The 22227-nt window shown below is 48.4% G+C and overlaps 1 protein-coding gene and 1 long non-coding RNA gene across 2 annotated transcripts in view; one reads left to right on the plus strand and one right to left on the minus strand.

Moving 5' to 3' along the window:
* The window catches only part of SLC1A3 (solute carrier family 1 member 3), a 79025-nt gene extending 71503 nt beyond the window's left edge, over positions 1 to 7522 (plus strand). Inside the window, exons 8-10 of the mRNA XM_037063189.1 lie at positions 153 to 347; positions 3260 to 3394; positions 5208 to 7522. Of these exons, the coding sequence (XP_036919084.1) occupies positions 153 to 347; positions 3260 to 3394; positions 5208 to 5412 (535 nt within the window). The 3' untranslated portion in view covers positions 5413 to 7522. The remainder of the gene's footprint in view (positions 1 to 152; positions 348 to 3259; positions 3395 to 5207) is intronic.
* LOC118998780 (uncharacterized) lies at positions 5726 to 21671 on the minus strand. Its single transcript, XR_005068947.1, has 3 exons — positions 21661 to 21671; positions 13919 to 13929; positions 5726 to 5803 (listed from the first exon to the last, which is right to left on the minus strand). It is a non-coding gene; the product is annotated as an uncharacterized LOC118998780 (long non-coding RNA).
* Positions 21672 to 22227: the final 556 nt, after the last annotated feature.

Here is a 22227-nt window from a genome sequence, read left to right on the forward strand (position 1 = left end):
AGATGACCCAGGGAGGGGCCCACGTGCTTTCCTACTCCATAAGTGCTGACCCAGTTCCTTCTAAAGGAAGAAACTGTCCAAACCACCAAACACGCAGGCACGGTAGGAACTGTCGGACGGTCAGCTGACCTGCCCTGTGTTCCTGTCCTCAGTTCTGCCACCCTGCCCATCACCTTCAAGTGCCTGGAAGAGAACAATGGCGTGGACAAACGTGTCACCAGATTCGTGCTCCCGGTTGGGGCCACCATTAACATGGATGGGACCGCCCTCTACGAGGCTTTGGCTGCCATTTTCATCGCTCAAGTTAACAACTTTGAGCTGAACTTTGGACAGATTATTACAATCAGGTACAAGGGAAGTTCTGCACAATATTTTCTTAAGAATCACTGTAAACGATGAGATGGTGATCGGGGATTAGGGGAAGAAAGTGGCGAGGAAGGGCTCATACATAAATCGGAGGTTGGGGTTTGTGGGAATGGTTTGATTTTTTGATATTTAGATTTTTTTTAATTATAGATGTGCACATTAATTAATAATGAAATTCCAATAATATAGAAACCATACGGTAAAAAGTGAAACTTGCCTGCCGCCATCTCTCCCTGTCTTTCCATAGGTGATCCCTGTTGAGGTTTGGGGTAGAAAGACCTTGTCTTGTACATAAACACACACACACACACACCCCTTTACTTGTGATTCATGGAATCACACCATCCATAGTGCATGCCACTTGATTGATTTACTAAGCAGTATATCACCCATGAATACATCTAGCTCTTTATCTTTGAAGAAATACAGAGAAATAGAAAAAATATGTCTTTCTGCAGAATATATGGTATGGCTATTTCTCTTCTTAAAAAATGTTAGCTTATCCTTGAATTTTAAAAGGCATTAAAATATGTTAGCTTTTATTGACAACATTAGAAAATAAAACTATATTTGAAAATCTAGATTAATGAGTTCTTCTGGGTTAAGTTTTAAGCAGTATAAAGTGGATGACAGGACACACTGACAAAAGAGGTTGAGAATTGTATTTCTGGGGACTATTTTTCTAGCTATTATGTTTGAAGTGTCTAGTGAAAGGTGGTTTCCCCCCATACCTTCCCTTAATCGCCTAGTCTCCCTCAGAGGCAGCCACTGTTGCCTACTGGTTTCCTTAGAATCCCCCAACGGGGCCCACGCATCTCCACATGCGCGTGGGGGCCCAGTCCCTCCGAGAGTCAGCCTGCACACAGACCAGTGAGTAATTGCAAAGGGGAGCTGGAGCCTCTGTCCAGATAAGACCCTGCTCATCACTGTGTGCGTTAAGTGTTGTTAGCAATTCATTTTGGAGATCAAAATAAGCCAGATTTTCCACTACTTTTTATTATGAAAACTGTCTCATACAAGGAAGTTGACTGGGGTGATGGGGAGGGGTGGGGGGAAAGACAGAAAACTGTACTGGAACACCAATGGAAAAAAAAGAAAGTTGAAGGAATATCACAACAAATATCCTCTACCCAGATCCATCGATCATTAACATTTTGCCACTTTTGTGCCTTCTCTCTCTCTTTCTTTTCTCCTCTCTCTCTCTCTCTCTCTCGCTGTCTCCCTCCCTCGTCATGACATTTCACTTGTACACAGTTCAGCATACATCTCCTAAGAATAAGGACAGTCTTCCACAATAACCACAATAGTAAGAATCTTAAAAATACTTCCAGAATATCTATCTAGTCTAGACATTTAAATTTCCCCAAAGCATCTTTTACAGCTTTTTTTCCTAGACCAAGATCAAATTCAGATTTATGGCTTGTATTTGGTTTTTATGTCACTTTAATCTTTTTAAATCTCTACCAGCTCCCACACGTGTGTGTGTGTGCTCGCCATCGGTTGCTTTCAAATGTTGTGTTAGAAACCAATCATGGCCGGAGGTCAGGGGCCTGGGAGCTCCGGGAGCCCCAGACCCAGCCTGGCCACACTGGGGCTGGGAGATGAGTGCCTTGGCTCTCTGTAAGCTGCTCTCGGGCAGGCCCTGGCGCTCAAGTCAAAAAGCCCTGAGCTGCAGTTGCATGTGACAGAGTGAAAAAGTAATACCAACAATCCCGACTTCAGTCAGACCAAACTGTGTTTCTCTCACGTGGAGCAGCTCCCAAGTTTGTGGTTCTGCCGCCCCTGGGGTGTTACCCTCGCCCAGATGGTCCAGCAGAGCTGGTCACCATCTCCAAATTTTAGCCCTAGGGAAGAGGAGGAGTTGCACAGCCTGCAAACTGCTTGATCGCTTTCACGCCTGCCTCATTGGCCAGCACTTTGCCTAGAGGGGTTCCTAGGGAGGCTGGGAAACGTAGCCTTCATTCCACAGCTATACGCCAGCTACAAAGTCCATTACCGTGGGAGGGGGACAGTGTGAGGGAGCCACAAACAGTCTTCCACAGACCTGTTACTTTATTAATACTTTAGATCTAGGGAATACTTTACTATTTCTGAAACATTCTCACATTCCCACCTCAGCCTGTCAAGTAGGTATTTAACAAATTGAGTCCCAGACCGGGTAGGCGCCTGACAAAGCAAGTCCACGCTATCTCCATAAAAAATATTTACAGTGCTACAGAAATTTGTTCACGATCCTTTTGCTTTTTAGTCGGTAAATCTGATTTTTTTCCGACCTCATTAACCACACAATCCTCTACTTGGACATTGGAGTTATTAGAAGCGAGTTGTTACTGAACTCGTTGTAGACCTTACGAAATGCAGGGTCCAACAGAAGTATGGCCTGCCTGAGTGTGGTTAGTGGGGCACCTGAATGTCTCACACGAGATGGACAGCAATTTGAGCATCTCACCTAAAATGTCACACAGTGTGCTTCAGTGTGATATTGTTATGTTACAGAATTACATGCTCGTGATTTTGTAATAAAATATTTTATAATAAAAAAGGGGCATTATTTGTGCCAGGCCCTGAATTTTTCAGGTATGGGAAAAGCGTGTAGCCACCAGTCCCTTCATAGGGCCATCGTAGTAGGACCTACTTCCTGAGGGGTGTTGTCAGGAGCAAATGAGATAAGCCATGTTTAGCATGTCAGATGGCACTTCATAAGCAGTTCATCGATACTAGTTAGTATGATTATTAGTTTGGTGGGGTTTCGTACAGTCTCACTTACTTTTTTCTAAAGCACATCCTCTTCTGTTAATTTGGGAAGACATTGCACTGTGTGTGTCTGCAGGCTGTCCTGTCTATTTGGGGAGATTTGTACAAATGTTTTCTGTTTGGGGATTTCTTTGAACAGCATCACAGCGACGGCTGCCAGCATCGGGGCAGCTGGGATTCCTCAGGCGGGTCTGGTCACCATGGTCATCGTGCTGACGTCTGTGGGCCTGCCCACCGACGACATCACACTCATCATCGCGGTGGACTGGTTCCTGTGAGTATGCTTGGACTGTGTCTGGGCTCTCGGTCATGGGGCGTCCCTCTGCCATTCTAGGGCACCACGCAGCCTGCCATGCCTGCCAAAAAGCCTCCACCAAGAGGGGCAGCTGGGCCAGGAATTAAATTGTCTTGATTGCTGGACCCCGCCCTCATCTGGAGACCAAGCCCCAGGCGCCATGTGCGATCACCCCCTTATCAGCCTGTGGGGCACATGCATCTGGCTGCTACAGCTCTCACTCCATAAAGCCGTTCAGGGATTGGGAAACCCGGTCTGCAAAGCCAACAGCAGTCAGCAAGGCCAACCTGAATTGCACAACGTCCCCAGAGCGGCTGGGACGGAACTGCAGGCCTCACACGCTGGCTCTAGCCCTGCCTCCTGTGCTTCCCATTCCAAAGGTGTCACGCAGCGCAGATGTTCCCCTCTGAGCCCAGCAGGGAGCCCCTGCAGACAGAAGAGAGCTAGCCTCCTGAGTGGGTCGAGTTTTGGCTCTGGGGAAGGTTCAAAAAAGTACCCTCTTGGGCCCATCCCTCTGCCCTTTTCCCCCTCACGCTTCCAGCTGATATTCTCTGCCTCTTTTCCCTCCTAAGTTCCCACCCACTTGCAAAAATAAATAAATAAATAAGTCTCTACCGGGATTTCCAAAGCGAATGCCTAGAAGGACACAGTAGATGGTGGAGCCAACAAGTGTTGACTTCACTACATCTAATGACCACATCTAATGTAGTGACCACGCAGAAGAGCCCAAGAGTGTGCCCGAGGCAGAAGTGCCAGGGGTGGGGGTAACCAGAGAGCAGGAGTTCCAGGGCCACTTGGGCCTGCTTTTGCATTGCAGCCCTGTGTGATGTGGGCAGGTCCCCCAGCCACCCGGGTTTTCTCCTCTGTAAAATGGGGGCGATAATGTCATCTGCCTCCCTGTGGTGCTGGGAGGATTGAGGTGCGTGGAGAGCACACAGTCACTGTCTGGCCCGTGGTCCGCATGCAGCTAACGGGAGGACTTCTACAGCAAGAAGCCGTCATTCTCAGAGTTCAGTCTCAGGGTTCCTTTGCACTTAAAAATTATCGGGGACCAAAAAGCATTTATCTATATAGGTCGTATCTATCAATATTTACCATATTAGAAGAACTTAAAAATTGTTAAATGTTGAATTCATTTGTGAGGTGTAATAATAAATCCCATACTTGTCAAAAAAACATTTTAATGAAAAAAATACCATTTTCCAAACCAAAAATTTAGGGAAAAGAATGATGCCAGTTTACATTTTTGTAAATCACCTTAATATCTGGCTTGATACAAGACAGTGGAGGCTCCCAACTGCCTCTGTGTTAGGTCAGTTGTGGGACCTTCTATATTGCATCACGGTCTTTGCAGAACTCTGCTAGACATTCATGAGGAACTGAGAGTGAAACAGGCAAATAACATCCTAGCATTATTATGAAAATAGTTTTGACCTCAGGGGTCCCCAGGGGTCTCTGGACCACTCTTTGAGAAGTGCTGGTGTGAAGAAAGGTGAGTTGAGGAAAGAGAGTCAAAGAGAAATTTTAGATAAAAGGAGAAAGGGAGAGTCGTTCCCCACCTGGTGGTACTCTAACTAGTAACTGAAAATTAATCATCTCTGTGTCCTTGTCACTTCTAATAATTGCTATGATAAAGGTTACATGCCTGTTATTTAATGACGAGTTTGGAGGGTACACCAAGTAGAATTTTACGAGATGCTTCCGAATACTTCCCAGGGGTTCAGAAGGTGAGCTGGCATCACATGGTGTTGTTCACGGGAGCCTCACTGTCCCTCTTCCCGCCCTTCCCCAGGGACCGCCTCCGCACCACCACCAACGTGCTGGGAGACTCCCTGGGGGCCGGCATTGTTGAGCATTTGTCTCGACATGAACTGAAGAACCAAGATGCCGAGATGGGTAACTCAGTGATCGAAGAGAATGAAATGAAGAAACCCTATCAGCTGATCGCCCAGGAAAGCGAAACTGAGAAACCCATCGACAGTGAAACCAAGATGTAAGACTAACAGAGAAAAAGAATGGCTTTCTGGAGCACCAGGCATTTGAAAACCACGACAAAATGCTTCCATCGAGTTCCAACTCCTTCTCTTCAGTAAGCCCCTCACCTCCCTTTTCCTCCCACCTATCACAGGATTTGAAAGTCTGCATCCAAAAGCAAGGGAGGATTTTTGCAGCGGCCAAAATGTATAGTTTTCATCCCACATTTGAAAGTTTTAAGTCATTTCATGTTAGTCTTATCTATGAGGTACTGAGATCAAAAGTAGTCTTGATCTGATCTTGCAGGTTCATGTGACACAATCCTGTAAATGTGATATTTTTTATAAGTCAAGGAGCCAAACGATTAGTAGGCTAAAAACAGGCATTTAAATCAACGTTCAGAATTTAGAAATTCTTTGGATTTCTTTAGAACACATTTCCGTTTTAGTATCAAAACAACACAACTTGATAGACTGCCATTGGTTAACAGTTGGATCGGGGGTGTCTTCCCCTTCCAGTCCTGATTTGTGTTCTTGTTTTATCAGCAGCAGGACAATGTGAATACACACCTATCGTGGCTGTGAACAGGTGCATAAAGTGAAATTTCCACGTGGCCAGGGGCAAGCTAGGTTTTATCTCTGGGCCTCTGTTCTCAACTGTCAAATGGGTGAGCTCCCTAAATGCCTCTGGTCTCTGGTAGCCCAGTATCCTGTGGCGTCATTGCAAGAGTCTGTCCTCGATTTCTCCTGGAAACATCCTAAAGCAAGTGTCGTCTCGTGAAGGATGGGACTTTCAGAAAGGTCTTTATGAACCCTTCTAATGAACACTTCTAAGTAAGGGTGGGATGGCGGTGTGTTTTAGTAGGTCCTGTGTCCAAAATGTCAGTTGTACAAGTCACCAGGCCTGAGGCCATTCTAGGAGTGGAAAGATTCACAATCTCCTCACTTACTTCTCCCCAACAGGGAAGTTTTCCCTTCTTCCTACCCTCTACTGGACTGCTCTGGGAAGGATGCCTCCCACCACTCCTCAACTGACAATAGACTTGTAGAAACTAAAATGTAAGACTAGCAACTAGCAAGGGTGCTCCTGGTCTTACTACGGAACACTAAAGAGCCAGCTGAGAAAGAATGAAGAGCTGTTGACGTGATAAAGAGGATTTTAAAACACCAAGGTTATATGTAGGTCATCTTTAAGGAAGAATTTTTTAATAAAAGAGGTTTATTTTTTTAAGCTGGAAACATTTTTTTCTCTTCAACTCAAAAACATTCCCCAAGGAAGTCTGCATATCAAAATATAAGGTTACTCCTTATATATTTTAAACAAGTCAAATGAACGCGCTCTCTCAAATAGAGGTCTGTGGGCTGGGTGGGTGGTCTCTTATTTGAAAAGGTTTTTGGCTATAATCAAAAGTTCTTAGGATGAGGGAAACAAGATACTTCTTTGTGTTGGAATTCCACTTACCAAATCATTCAAAACCTTCAGCCGGAGTGGGGGTTTGGTTTTGTTTTCTCTGAGTCCCTGAAAGAAGTGGTAGAAGATGAATCAGCACGAAGACATTGCCAATGTGGCTCCAACGAAAAAGAAACCGCAAGGGCATTGGTTTCGGGTGAGGCAGCTCCCAGGTTTAGAGATTCATTTTTCACCCCCCAAAGGAACACCAACTCAAGGACATGGAAAGGGAGCTGTCAGACAATGCCATCCGGGTTTGAGTTTCTGATTGAAAATGGTGAAGCATGGACTTAATTGTGCTAACAGACTGGAAATCTATACGCACCCCTCTGACACCCCGTTAGAGATATTCTTACATAGATCCCGAGCATATGCTGTGTGTGCAGAGGTCAGGTTGTGGTGGAGTAGCCCTATGAAGGCTCGGTTTGGGAAATACACTACAAAAGTCACTGTACGTGGACGTCCCCTTTTGACGCCAATAGGGCAGAAATTAATCATGTCAATTAATTCTGTTACGCAGTGTGATCTTTTTTGATACTAACCATTTCTTACGGAAAGCAAGTCCCTTAGGATGCCCCTCTCGCCAGCCCATCACAGGCTCCGTGTGTACATGCACCCGTGTGGACTGAGAAGCGTTACCTTGTAGATGTATTTTCAATAAAGGAAAAAAATAGTTTTACATTATAACTTTGCGTGTTGTGGTTATTATTCTCCTGGAAGGAAAATAAACTTTCCTTTCAGGAAAGCATTCCCATGAGCTCAGGGCAATGCTGGGAAACGATACCAGGCAGATTTGTTTCGGTTTTGCTAGGTAAAATCTCAGAAGACCCAGATGGGAAGGCAGCCACAGGAAAATAAGCAAGGCCGCACTCTCCCTGCCCAACTCCTAGAACTGGACTGGAAACCGGAGTCGGCGAGAGGAGCTCTTGGCCGTAACACGCTGCCCTTACTTGTCCACATCAAATTCACATTTCTCAAACTGAATCACTCCTAGGCTGGCATCAAAAAAGTGAAATGCCGCCATGGGTCCTTAAAAAAACAAAAGGTAATTCCCCATCTGGCTTTAAATTACTTAGATTTATCTGTGGGGTTATTATTGCCATTTGTGAAGAGTTGAGCAAGATCTCAAGGATGTATCAGAAACAGCCATTGCGCTGGTGAACTGCTCCAGTCAAAAAGGATGACTTGGGGGCGTCGGTTCTTTTCCTTTGTGCTTTTGAATCCGTAGTTGGCAGCTCACGTCATGGACTGCCCCAGCTGAAGTCTCTGGAGACCCTTTCATCCGACCCTCTGCCGGCACGCGGCAGCCTCTGCTAGGACACACAACCCCCAGGACATCCACATGGAGGTGTCAATGAATTCATATAGCCCTTGAAAATATGGGAAAGTTTTGTGCATTTGCCTTTTTCTGGGGTGGAAATCTTTCATTTCCATCCACTTCTCTAAAGGATCTTCTGACCAAAAGATGTACAACTCACAGTGCAGTCAGTGCATCCTGATGACATTTCCCCAGGCATCTGTGATGTCCGGGCGGCAGATTGGGACAGTGGAAAGAAGCTGCACACAGCCCAAGAGAACCAGACTGGCTCAGGCCACCCTACAGGGATCCACAAGGCACACCTGTGCACACCTGGGGCATCCTGGACACCGGCCTTTTGGGGAGATGCCCAGGAAAGATAAAGGTGCTGCTAGGGCATGCTTCCTGCTGCGGTCACCAGTTTCCTTGCTGCCCACAGAGTCTGAGAAACCAGTCACCTGCCTGTGGAAGATCTGTGTCCCCAAAGGGACAGGGCAGCTGTCTGCCAGTGTGTCACTTGGAGGCCGTGGAGAGAAGCAAGTGCAGACCTGGGTGTGGGAGTCACAGATCTGCTCCCAAACGGACGTTTTTCAGGTTAACATTTGCTAAATGTTTCTAATAAGTACATACCCCCCTGACAAATGTTTGAAGCCCTACACTTCTAAAAATTGGGGTCTCCTCGCTCCCCTGCCTGTATTTATCCATGCATCACCCCTTTTCCACCCCAAGCAGGATTCCCCCCGCCCAAGCGCAAAAGTCCCCCTTTCCCAGTGAACTCCTTTTCTGTGAAGTTTTCGTTCCTATGCACCAAGTGGAAAACGGGTTTTAACGCTGTTAATTGCATGGGCCTGAACAGCGCTCGGAGGGGGAAAGGGCTCATTTCCCAAGGCTGGGGGCCGGATCAAGGAGGATACTCCCGGGGGAGTTGGCGGGGCGCCAAGCGCACGCCCCCTTTCCGGAAGCCTGCTGGGCACTTGACCCGAGGTAGCTGTCAATCCTCCGGCCTCCGCCGCCGCGCGAGGCCCCTTCTCCACCGGGGTGGTCCCAGATCTGGGACAACAATGACCAACTCTGTGTGGCCTATTGGGGGGTGTCAGCCCGAAGGCAGGCTCGGAATGAATAAGCTGACAGAAAGACAGCAAGGAAGGAAGAGCGAAGGAATCGGATGGGTAGTGCTGTAAGAGGGAGAGTGGGAGAATAGATGAGGTCAGTTGCAGGGCGGGGGGGTGGGGGGAGGAGGGGAGGGGACGACGATCCCTACAATAGCCAGCAGGGAGAGCTCGGGGCTCTTCCAGAGGCAAGACTATTTCCTTTTCAATAGAATTCGCTTTAAGCGCCTGTGGAATTCCAAGTCTGCAGTGCAGAGGGGTAATCAGTATGTGAAAGCCATCAAGGGGTTTAAAATTCTTCACTGTCCCCGTTTCCCTTTTCCTTCTGGTCACCCCGGTTCTGCGACAGTCTCTCGCAGGAGCCCCTTCCTTTCTGTTTCCCAGACACAGGCAGGTGCTCAGAAAACCGCGCGGAAGCATTTTCAGAGGGAGTTCCTCTTCCTCCCCACAAGACTGCTGTCTCTCCTTCAGTTTGGGAACAGTAGCGTTTCACTGAACTTGCACACACAAGGAGGGGTGTCCATGAGGTACAAGATACCCAGTTACATTTGAATTTCAGATAAGTAACAAAAAATGTTTTAGCATGAGGATTAAATAACAATTGTTTTCATGTATTTCCCCTAACATTGCATGGGGCAACCTGTATTTTTCCTTATTAACCTGGCAACCCTTCATAAAGCAAAATGAAGATTCACTGAAGTAGATATTATAGGTGAAAGAGCCTGTGGCATTATTAAACGTGGCGATCTAATGTTTAATTTCTCTCTGCACGCAAAAATAAGCTTTCAAAGGCAGCCCAGATCTGGGACACTTCCTACTGTTTATTTGTTCTGGAAACATTACCCTTCGTTATGTGCTTGTAAACCTTGCGGCTGCACTTAAAAAGCCTGCTCAATCACCTTTAAGACTTCACAGAATGATCTTAAATAAATTGAACACTTTTCAGTTATCCGTGCTTGAAATACTTTAAGACTCACATCTGTTTTTTCCCTTCTCTCCCTTTTCCTCCCTTCCTTCTCTTGCTCCTGCCTCCTGTCCTTTCTTTCCACTTCACACATAAAATACTGTCTGTAATCCATCACAAGGCTGGAAAATTTGGCATCCACAGATTGTTTTCCAATGGTGAACACATTCTTTTTGCATTTGGGGCTCTCCTTTTACACAGGCTCCTATATATTTTTTTCATATTGGACTATTCGGAGACCATGATTTTCTAGTTGTAAAGGTGGGAATGAGACATTTTTCAGAGTCTGTTCAGGGAACTCCAGCATCCACGGATGGACACTGTGCCCTTAAAAGCCCCTCCTTTAAGCCCAAGCTGAAGAATATGAACTGGTACTGCAGAAGGGGGACAAAACATGCCTCTTCAAATCATAAACATTTTTCCAAGTGTTGCCATATTAAAGAGAGTGGTGAGTCTCATAGAAGATAGCGTCAGATGACAATCGTTGAATTTCTTTTCCAACTCAGTGGATTTAGGGCATCACATCATGTCCTGAAGGCAGCCAGCCAGGAGTGTGCAGACATGGCAGGAGAAAGCGAAACCATCCAGGAGTCCCGACAGCCCCAGAAGGAACTGAGGCCAGGGCTGCCCCACGGAGAACTCCACACTCAAAGGCTCTGTCTGCAGCCCACGTCTGCAAACTGTCACCAGATTCCCCTGCCTCGGCACTACTGTGTCTCTGTGAGGCAGTTTCACTGAAGCTGAGGACGAGCTGTTAGCCAAAGAAGTAGAAAACTCAAGAAAGCCTGAATGTGTGTTAGAAAACAAACACAGCTGCACTGAAAATAGCCCCCCGCTTCCTCAAACCTAAAGGCCCTCAGCTCCAGAGTGGAGGTGGGGCCCAAACCCATGCACAGCGCTGGGCGGAATCCGCAGCTGCTGCCCACCGAATCCGTGAGAAGTTTCATCAGGGTCCCCAGAACGCCTTGGCTAACTTTAGGGCATCTTTTGACGTCGCGGTCATGGTAGCTTTCACGGAGCTTCTCCACTGGGCAGATAGAGTGGGAAGCAGACCTGGAGGAGGAAATGTGAGTTCTAGACTCCGACTTGCTTTGAACACAGGTCGGTAGCCTGCCCTGATTGTTCCGTTTCCCTGGGCCACAGCATCGGCATCTGTGCACCCGGGGTTGGATGAGGACTGCAGTCTCCAGTCCAGCCTTCATGCCAGGCCCCTGCATACTACATACAGGAGGTGGCCTTAAGGCAGGATCCATGGCCTGCTAAGCACGGCAAGTGCTAGCATGAATCAACTTCCTCACCATGAGTGGGTATAACGATACCTTCTCAAGAGGATGGAGTGAGAATTAAATAAATGATAGTATACAATTCTCAGCACAGTTCCTGTCGCTTGGGAAGATTCTTAAGATATTTAGAACAAAACAGGCTCCGGGAAGGAGGAAGAGGCGCGGAGATGACACTGGGGGTGAAGAAGTGGTTCAGGCTTCCTCCCCGTCCACTGTCACCAGGATGGAACTCCCCAAGGGGACTGCAGACCTTCATCTTCTGAGAGGGAGGCTTTGCAGGGGCCTGTCACCCCTGGAAACTGGCATCAAGAGGAACTGCCAGGCCTCTGGCCGGGGACAGGCAGGCAGCCCCTGCCAGACTTGTCCTAGGCCTTTGTCAGGCCGGCTCACCCAGCAGTCCCACACTGCATGGAGGTTTTGTGAAGGAGACCACCCAGCTTCCTCCAAGTGTCCCAGAGAACAAAACTGCCCCTCTGCGTGCCAGTGACCTCCCCTCAGCCAGGCCCCCGCCCGTCGTCCCTGTCAAGGAGAAACGGAGAGGCGGTCAGGCCTGCTCTGTGGGAACCCAGGGCATCGTGTGCTAATGAGCGGCCCCCACCTCTGGACCAGCCCCCCAAAACCTGGGATGCTGCTGCCACCATGTGGCAAAGGGCTTCCTCTAGGCTCCTAAGGCTGTGCCAGAACAGACTTGGGAAGCACAAAGCACCTACAAGAAGCGCATTACTATGGACTCAAGCAAAGGCTACAGAGACAGAAAACAGTTCAGAAGTCTGTAGAGAAGGAAGGAACTTGAAGCATTCTGTGTCCACAGCAGTGATTCTCACCGCGTGGTTTCCCTTTAAAATGCGAATTCTCAGCTCCCACCCAGATCTACGAATCCGAAAGTGGAGGCAGCACCCAGCAGACCTGCCTTCACAAGCCCTGCAGGTGGCGCTGCCCCTCCCACCCCCCCACCCCCCCCACCCCCCACCCCCCCCCCCCCCCCCCCCCCCCCCCCCGCCCCAGTTTGTGGCCCCTGGTCAAGAGTGGTATTGCAGACCTGCGTGAGGACTCTGGGTTTTATTCCAAGTGTGTTGGGGTGGCAGGGCATCCTTTATTTCATCTCTAATTTACCTGTTTATGCTGCAGGTGGGCAATCCCAGTCTTTGTGCCCCCACGTCACCTTTGGGGTAACTTTCTATTTAAAGTAATCTGGGGTAACTCTCTACTTAAATGCTTAGCATCTTTCCATGCAATCTCCCAGACTTTCTGCTCCCTTCCCTGCTCTCCATGTGCTTCCTCCAGCCCCAAAACTTGCTCCCACCAAGGCAGGGTCTCTGTCAAGCCTGCTGGCTGTCCACCTGATGTCCCTGTGGCACGGGAAATGACAGAGGTCTCAGCCAGGCACACCACCTCTCTGTGGGCACAGGCAGCCGGCACAGCGAAGGCATGGGTCCGAGCTCTGTGTCCGTGGGGCTGTCAGCTCCTCAGCCTCCATGACACCTGCGTTGCACACAGATCCTCTCTTCTCAGACCTTCTTTTTACAGCCGCCCCCACAGCCAGGAGGGGTGTGTGTCTGCTTCCCACTCCTCTCCCTGCATGGATTCCCCAGAGAATGCCCTGTGGTCTGCTTCACCAGGCCTGGGTCTCCCTAAGCAAAGGAAGACAATGGTGGAATTTAGAAAATCTTCTCTGCACAGTGCCTGCTCTCAAGTCTATTGCCTTGAAATAAGATCCTGCTCTGAGAAGCAGAACCTGAATACGAGGGTTTCCGTCTCCTGTAATTATCCTCATTTCTTGAGGCAGATGAGTGTGCCTTTGCCTGATTTGACAGAAAGTACAGGGTGGGCAAAAGTAGGTTTACAGCTGTGAGTGTGCAAAACACAGAGTTCATTCTTGCATTATTATTATTATTTATTAATGATTGTATTATTTTCCATACAAACAACTATAAACCTACTTTTGCCCTCTCCTGTATATTCAAAAAAGCAAATGAGAAAATCATGTCAACTTTTCCCACCAAAATATTCTATGCTTCTTATAATAATAATTAATAATAGTAATAATAACTGAGGCCTAGTGGGAGAGAAATTTTATCCGGGTTCTTTTTCACTCAATGGATTTTCCCAGTGTCTTTTTCGTAGAGTGATGTTTTTACTTCTTTTAAGAAATCCTTATTTATCCCATTGAAATTCGTCCATTTATGAATTCAAACTACTTTGGGCTTATATGTCAGGCCTAGGTGTTTTTTCCTCCATTTGTCTTTCAGTGAGGTTGTGATTTGCCCCAGGTCACGCTGCCAGGTCACGCGGGGACTCCTGGCTGCATTTAGGGGCCCGGGAGAGAAGAGGCTAAGGGCCCCCGGACGAAGGAACAGCTGAGCAGCGGTCGGGCTCCACCCGGTGAAGGAACCCAGGCTGGGGCTGCCGGCCCCCGCAGCGTCGCACCTGAATTCAGTCTGGCCATTTTCCCTGGCTAAGAGCCCTCCCGAAGTGGGCAGGAGGCTGAAGTGACAATAATGGAAATGGTTTTCAAATCCACCCCCCAAAAGAGCAAGGAAAACCTGGCCATAGGAAGAAGGTCCCCATTGGTTTCCTGCCCCAAAGGGAATTCGAGATCAGGATGGCAATGACATCTCTCGGGCCCTTGTTGAAAGAAATTTAGGAATCTAAGGATCTAAGCAGAAGGGGAAAGATCCCCTCAGTCCGGTGTCTCAGACTTCCAGACTCCAAGCAGACGCTTCCCGTCGCCGCCTGGTCCCAGCTCTGCGCTCCTGAGAGCTTCCCGGAGTGGGTGGGCCGGAGCGGGAGCTCCCAGTTCGAGGAGGCCCCCTCCACTTAGGTGCGCTGCGGGAGCGCACAGGAAGTTCCCTGCCCTGAGCCGAACGTCCCCTTCTCTGATGAAGTGCCTCTGGGATCATCAAGTTTTCTGGGGATGTAATTAGGGGATGCTTGGCCCAGGCCCCGCACGCACGGGCACTCCATACTCTGTAGCTGTCCCCAGGGCTGAAATGCAGCAACAAATCAGTGCGCCCATACAGCCTCACCAGCGGCTCAGCATCCACGCGCCAGCAATTGTAAAAGATTTTTACTACCACCTCTGGCTATTGTTAGCACTGATGTTATTGTTACTTTTGTTTTCACACCGAGGGTCCAGTGTGGCTTTATCTGAAGAGACAGGGGGGAAGGGGCGGGGGAGAGAGAGAGGGAGAGAGAGAAAGGATTCTGCCACAGGATGGCAGCAAATAATCTCCAAAGTCCTTCCCAGCTTTAAAGTTTCGCGAGTCCATGAAAATGATCTATAGCTGGAATGCCGTCAGGCCGGAGGATGGAGTTGTAAAACCAGCCGGTGGTGGGGGCTGGAGCAGCGTCCTGCTCCTTCCCAGGTGTCTGCGGGTGTCCTTTGGAGAGTCTGGGTGCTACTGGGGCTCGGAGCGCTTCTCCACCTCCCTGCCTGTCTCCTCCTGAACCCCCTGCACCCCCTGGATTGGAGCAACCGCGCTTCCTCTCCCTTTCTCCATCACCGTCTCTCTCTCCTTAGCCCTCATCGGGAGGACCCAGAGCCTAGTGGTTTTCCGTTTCTCTTTCTGCTGTGACATCCTCCCTCACATCACCAGTCCCTGGCTTTGTGCCCTGCAGCAGTGTCCCCCCCAACCCCCGTGCTGCCCCCCACCAGGCCCAGAACCCTGAAACAGCAATTCCAGCCTGGGCACAGCCATTCAGGGCCCTCCTTGTCCCTAGAGAAGAGCCCTGGGTCTGTCAGCCAACCACCCACAGGTGTCTGTTGGGTATTGGCCACATGCTGGCTCTGGGTTCAAAGCTGGAAAGCACCAAGAGGAAGGGAGGTGATGTGAGGGCTGTGGGTGTGTGCCCAGTGCTGGCCTTAGAGCGGTGTATTTGAAGCCTGGCTCTGCTGTTCGCTCTGTGACCTTGGGAAAGTTTCCTAGCCTCTCTGAGCCACAGCTGCCTCATCGGTAAGATGGAGCTATAACAACATCCACCTTGCTACGGTAGCTGTGAGGATAGGTGCTCAGGCACACCCAGGGCAGGTAATCCCCAAACAACAGGCATGTATCTTAAAATGGGTTCAAGGAATTTGCAATCTAGTAGGGATGAGAGATATAAATACAGCACAAGAAAACTGTGCCAACAGTGGCATGAATTCTCATTTATGCCAAGAGTTCAGAGGAGCTGAAATTCTAGGAAATCAGTCTTTTCCTTGGGTAGCAACCGCGAGGCGCTGCAGATGGAAAAAACCTACATAAGCCGCTCCTTGATAAGCTAACTCAGAGCACCTGAGGTTAGTGTGTTCCCCTTGGACCGTAAAAGGTCTGTCTCCCAAGCTCCTCCCTCAGCACCTCACAGAGCCTGTCCACTAGAATTGTCCGGGTGGGGTCTCTGGCCCGCAATCCCACACTCATTCGTAATTATGCATTAATTCAGCCATATTTTGAGTACTCACTGTTTACCAGGAAAGCACAGAATTTTCGCAGGGGAAATCATTAAACGTTATTCATGCGGTTAAGTACCAGGAGAGCGGCAGATAGGGGAATTCCAGTAACAGGCATCAATCACTGTAACCTGGACAGACCCTCCTCCGCCCACACCTCCACGCTGCGTGATCCCAGGCCTCTGCGGCTGCCTGCACCCACGGGCTTGCTCTATGCTAAGGATTCAGTGTTAACCCCCCTTAACCCCAAAGGATCAAAGGGTTTAGTGTTGACCTCCCTTCTACATCAGAACACCTTCATCCGTTACATGGTAAAGTTCTCTGACCACGGGCCACATAAAGCCCTTCAAGGACAGATGGGCAGGGCTATGCTGAAAACCCGAGAGGCAGCAGACACCTCACGACCGACCTGTGAGGAGGCATTATTGTATCCATTTTACACACGAGAAAGTGGAGCTTCAGAGAATAAATAACCTACCTGAGGAAAAGTTGCGATTGGAGTCCACATCCAAAGCAGGAGTTTTCTCCCGCCGAATACGCTCATCCCGGCAACTGGCCATGGTCCAGCATTGCAAACCCAGGGCTTCTAAAACATACTGCGATGCATCGTCCTGGGCCGCTGCTCCCCACACGGGGGGTCATCAGTTGGTGGGTCTCCACTAGTCTTTTTTACTGAGAGAGCAGAATAGAAAATATCAGAGTACCTCTCCCATGTTGTAAAAGCATTGTCACGGGAGATTTTTATTTTAATTGTGCATCTGTACACATGGCTTAGCATTGTGCGTAAATTACATTTTATGATTTAAAGATATTTAAAGCTACAGTGCCAAGCCCCTGCTGATTAACAACCAATAACCAATCAACAATTCGCTTAGTGAATCCACGGGTTCTGGGGACTTTCGGTTTCCACAGCTGACCTTCCGCAAGGAACTTCCATCCCCCAAATACAAATGGTTCCTTGGGAAGGGACGATCTGGGCCTCGATCTTAAAGAGCCAAGTGCTCCACCACCACACCTCCTCCGAATTCTGTCCAGGCTCCGCTAGCAGAAGCTCCTCCCACCCAGGCTCCACCACTCCACACTCAGTGCATTTGAAGACAGGCTCCATGGCCAGGTTAAAATTCCCTGAGACGGGTGTGCCAGCTGCTTGCCAGATGAAGAAATTAGTGCCCCCTGGCACTGAGCCCCAGAAACAGATGCAGGGGGAGGAACTGGTTGTTAGCAATGACACCTGGTGGCCCTCAAGGGGCCAGCAGCACCCCAGGTTCTTGAACTTGAAGGAAAGCATCAGCCTGGTACCTGCGCCACAACTTTGGCTGCAGGTGAACTAGTTCCTCATGTCCCCACACCCTCCAGGGTCACATCCCTTCTCCTGGTAGCTGGGCACAGCAAGGGGGAGGGGAAGGACAGGGCCATCACCTATCACGTGATCCTGGGTAAACTACTTAAACTCTGTAAGGCCCAGCTGTAAAACTGGGATAAGAAAATGACCTACATTGGACAAGGGGGTATCTGATTTTATTTGAGCCTCAAAACATCTCCTTTGATACTAAGTTCCAAATACTTACTAAGCATTCAAAAAACATTGGTTCCCTATCAATGGTTGCCAGAGGAGAGGAGGTTTGGGGGCTGGGTGAAAAAGGTAAAGGGACTAAGAAGTACAAATTGGCAGTTCCAAAACAGTCACGAGACGTAGCGTACAGCACAGGGAATATTGTAATAACTGGGTGTGCTGTCAGATGAGGACTAAACTCACACAGCAGATCACTTCCTAAGTCCAGTCACTGTGTCGTGCGTCTGAAATTGACAGGCTGTTTTATGTCAGCTGTCATTGAAAAGTGTATCATGTAAATTATCAACAGTATATATTGGTTCTCTTCCCCCTCTCGTCATTTTATGTGTGACACTCACTGGTTGTCCCTCAAAGTCCTGCTTCCTTCCCATGTTGCTAGTCTGGCTGACTCTATTAACTAACTCTGTTAATTACTATGAACAGTAATGAAGATTTATAGATGTCTTACTGTGGGCCAGGAGATTTCTAAGAGAAATCTAAGTGTGTTCTTAGAGGGTTACATGGTTCAAATCAAGTCACGTCAGCCCTCTGAAATAGAAATTATTACTGTCACCCTTTTTCCAGAAAATGTGAAAATGAGATTTATTGGCTTAGGCCCAAGGCCCCACACTAGGGGACTAAACTTCAAACTCAACAGTGTGGCTCTGACTGGCACCTTTAATCTCTGAGCTAAACTGGCCTCTTTGCCTCCCATAACAATAATAGAAAACTTACCGAATGCTGACTAAGTGTGGAACTGTTTACATAGTCTTATCTGATCTTTATGAAAGCCCTGTAAGGTAGTGTCATTATTCCCGTTCTACAGATGAGAAAACCAAGGTTAAATGAAGAGCCAGAGGTCACAGAGCTGCCAACCGGTGAAGTTGGAATTCCGAGTCGGAGAGTTTGGTCGTGACCACTCTTCTCCCTAGACTTTAGGGCCAGCCTCCCAAACGAGGCTGTGATCTGGGACCACAAAGGTGGCATGGTCCGCCCAAAGAAGGTGCTCCTTCCCAGGTTGGCAGGAGAGGCCAGTCCTGTCTTGGGGACTGTAAGTGATGCAACCACCAGGAGAAATAGAGAAAGCCCAGGAGACTCCATGGGTTTCCCATCCAGTGTCCAAAGGCAGGTGGCACGGAACTGACACTGACGAAGTTCTCGGTTCACTGATACCGTCTCTGACTCAGGTTCCTGCCATTCCCGGTTTTAAACTCCCCAGGGGCTTCTCGCAGCCCCAGGAAAAAGACCAAGCTCCTGACCAGCATCTCAGGGCCATGTGTCTTCACACCACCAAGCACTGTCATTCCCCACCCCTCCCTTCCCATCACCTGTCCTTGTTTTTTCCACCCTCTCATCCCTGTTGCTATAGCAACAAACCCCCACCCCCACCCCCATTGCCCCAGATGTTTCTAAATGTTTGCTAGAAAGTACCTTTCCCTCACGGAGAACCGGTGTAGCCTAAAGGTGTTTTTGCTCTAGATAGACTATATTTTTTCTAAATCAGGCGTTCACCATGTGTGCTGGATTAGAGTATTCTAACACTTTTGCTTGTCAGTGACCTGCCCCTGAAGGCTCCTCCCAGCCTGGTGCTGTGTTCTGTTTTATGAGATACATGGTGTTACGCAAGAGCTTATTTCATTTATTAAATCACAGAAGACAAGTTCTCTTAATTTTGTTTCCTTCTGGGTCTTTCAGCAGTGCAGTTGATACAGTGTATATAGATTTATATATATATTTGTATATGCATAGTATATGTGCATATATAGATATATGTGTGCATAATACCAACAAATAGATTTAACATAAGAACCATTCAACAACTTTTTAAAAATTGAGGGCTTCATGACGTTTTTGACGTGAGAGGCCCCCCTAAGGGGTTGTGAAAACAAAGGTGACAGGGAGGAATCACTGGCTGCAGGGAATGAGGATGGCAGGTGGCCAACCTAACCCCTGGGTGGCTGTTTCCTTTGTGTTAATAGGCTGTATTATTTTTTATGGCTTTCTTAAGACCTAGTGACTTAACACATCACAAATTTATTCTCTTACAGGCCTATAGGTCAGAAGTCTAAAATCAAGGTGGGTGTTGGCCAGGTGGCATTCCTTCTGGGACTTCCAGAGAAAACCTACTTTCTCGCCTTCCGAGGTTCTAGATCCCCTGCCTGGTGGCCCCCTCCTCGCCTCCTCCACCCTCTGGCTCCTGCTGCCGCATCTGCCACTCACACTAATCCCGCCTCCCTCTTAGAAGAACGCTTGGGTTACACTGGGTCCTAGCACAAGTCCCCCACCTCAAGGTCATTAAAACGTCCCTTTTATATGTCAGGCGACGCAGTCACAGGTTCCAGGGTTTGGACATGGACGTGGTTGGGTGACTGTGGGCCCGCCCATCACGGAAGCCTAGGCCAGTTCTAATAGGATATACTGGCAGCTCTGTGAAGCCCCGCCTCCACATCCATGAGGCGAACCTTCGTTCTCCCCAGTGAAGCCGAAGGGTGTGGTGCTTTAAAATCAAGGTTCAGCTCTGAGTTCAGGTCTTCTCACCTTTTACCAGCTGGGTCACCGGGAACACACTGCACTTTGCTCAGCCTCAGGTTCCTGTCTGTGGAGTGGAAATGGCACCCACGCTCAGGGGTGACGTGAGGATTGAAGATCAGCTCTGGAAAGGGCCTCATGCACTGTAGGATCTCCAGGAGACCCTCTTGGATGACAGTGGACTTGAGCTTCCCAGCAGTAGCATTGTCCAGATGAGTTTGCCCGTGGTGGGGAGAAGGGTGAGAAGACCAGCAGGAACCCAGAGAAGAGAAACTGCTGGTCGCACCGCCAGGGCTCGAATGAGGTGGAATTTTTCCTTTTCCACCTGACCTACTTTGTGAAGACAATGAACATTTCCCTGTGCGTTCTCATTATCCACCGTTCACATCACATATACAAGCCGTAGGCATCGGGTCTGTGTCAGAGCAAATGGCTGAGCCCAGAGAGATGGTGTGTGTGCTTTGAAGATGGTACTGGGATTTGGGAAGCTTAAAAGCTATGTTGAATATTCAATATTGCTGATCCCCAGTTGGACTGGGAAAGCAAACAACCTTAAGATCGGTGGCTTTAGTTTCCTTCTTTGCAAATGAGGATTTTTTAAAAAACATCTCTCTTTCTAACTGGGTAGAATACAGAGGAACCTCAAAAAATTTAATTAGTGAATGTGCCACTCATCTTTCTATTTTGATGGGTAATCAGTGCTGACGTCAGGACTTGAGTTAAGTATGGGGTTGAGTATGGGGCCTGTTTTGAATAAGACTTGTGAAATTCAACTAGGGTTTCTTTTATACACTAGGCACTGATCACTTTTGTCAAAGATAAGACACCTTGCTTAAAACAATTAGCTTTGACAATGCATGTGTAAGTATTGCATTAAATTGTATGTTCATTTTCTTCTTCACTGCCACACATTTTAGATAATAGAGACAAGAAAAGTGGGTGGAAGATGATTCCAAGTAATTTCAGAGCATTACGGCAAAGTGGGGATGCTGGGATTTTGGGGGTGTTTTTGACAAATTGGAGGAAGCGGCCAAACAACTCATGTCTCAGGGGGGCCTCTTCACTTAGCTGTCCTCTAACTTAGGACACACGGCCCCCAGAAAGGAAAATCAAAGTTCTCCAACCACGAAAGGTGGTCATTTGTAAAATGACAAATTTGACTCCCAGCCATACATTCTGGACAGCTTACTAGAGCTCTGGGAAAAGAAAACAGGAAAATAAATTTGACATGACGAGGAGGAAAAAGGAAGGATGTTTCTCTAGTTAGCATCTCAATGCCTCAGCAGGGATTTTGGGGCAATCCAACAACAGGCCATTTAGAAGTCTCCCCCATTTTATGCCACAGACACGAATGGCGCTTTAACGGCGCTGCCCCCTCTAGGCCACAGAGGCATCGCTGCACTCAGTCGCATGCAGCGACTGAATGCGATTGGTCGCATGCAGACCTTCTGAAGACAGCCTGAGAACAAAAGTGAGTGACAACCTGCCTGGGAATGAACTGTACGGCTTCCCACCAGCCCTTGTTTCTGTCCTTCAGAACACACTTCTGCAGAATTCTAGCAAAGACCTGTTCTTCAGTCAGACTTCAGGTTGGAGAGCTTGTTTGTTCCCTGTTCGAGGAGCCGTGCTGTGCTATCCAAGACTGTAGTGCTTGTTGACATTTAAAATTCATTCGTGCTGGCCACACTCCAAGGGCTCCAGAGCCACAGGTGGCTAGTGGCCACCACGCTGGATAGCACACGCAGAGGACCGAGTTACCTCTGAGCTCGAGTCGCTGCAGGTTGACAGTGAGGGGCGGGAGCTGAGTGGGGGAACAGAAGGGATGTGGTTGGAGGGGGCGTTGCAGTGGGCTTTCATGAGCAACCAGAGGGAAATGCAAGTCAAAAGTGACTGCTATTTACCTACTGCTTGAGCACCAAACCCAAGAGAAGCATAAACAGATGAGAGGCACTTCCTATCCTCAGGAAGTTCAGAGGAGGACAAAAGAAACAGAACCTCATCACAAAACCACTTTAATCCAAATTGCCATGCCAAAAGGGACATGTGATAAGAGAGTTATATATAGGGGCACTCAGGGGTCGTGAACGGAAATTTAAGATGAGAATATTTAAGAGTGGCATCGCTGATGAACGCAGCCCAGTACAGAGCCAGGCTATCAGCGGGTTCAGATTCCCAGCATCATGTCCTAAAAGATGACCGTCATGACTACCTGAAATGAGAGGTGCA

This window comes from Sturnira hondurensis, unplaced genomic scaffold (assembly GCF_014824575.4).
Source record: "Sturnira hondurensis isolate 20B ecotype Veracruz unplaced genomic scaffold, ASM1482457v3 Scaffold0014384, whole genome shotgun sequence".
NCBI classification, from domain to species: Eukaryota; Metazoa; Chordata; class Mammalia; order Chiroptera; family Phyllostomidae; genus Sturnira; species Sturnira hondurensis.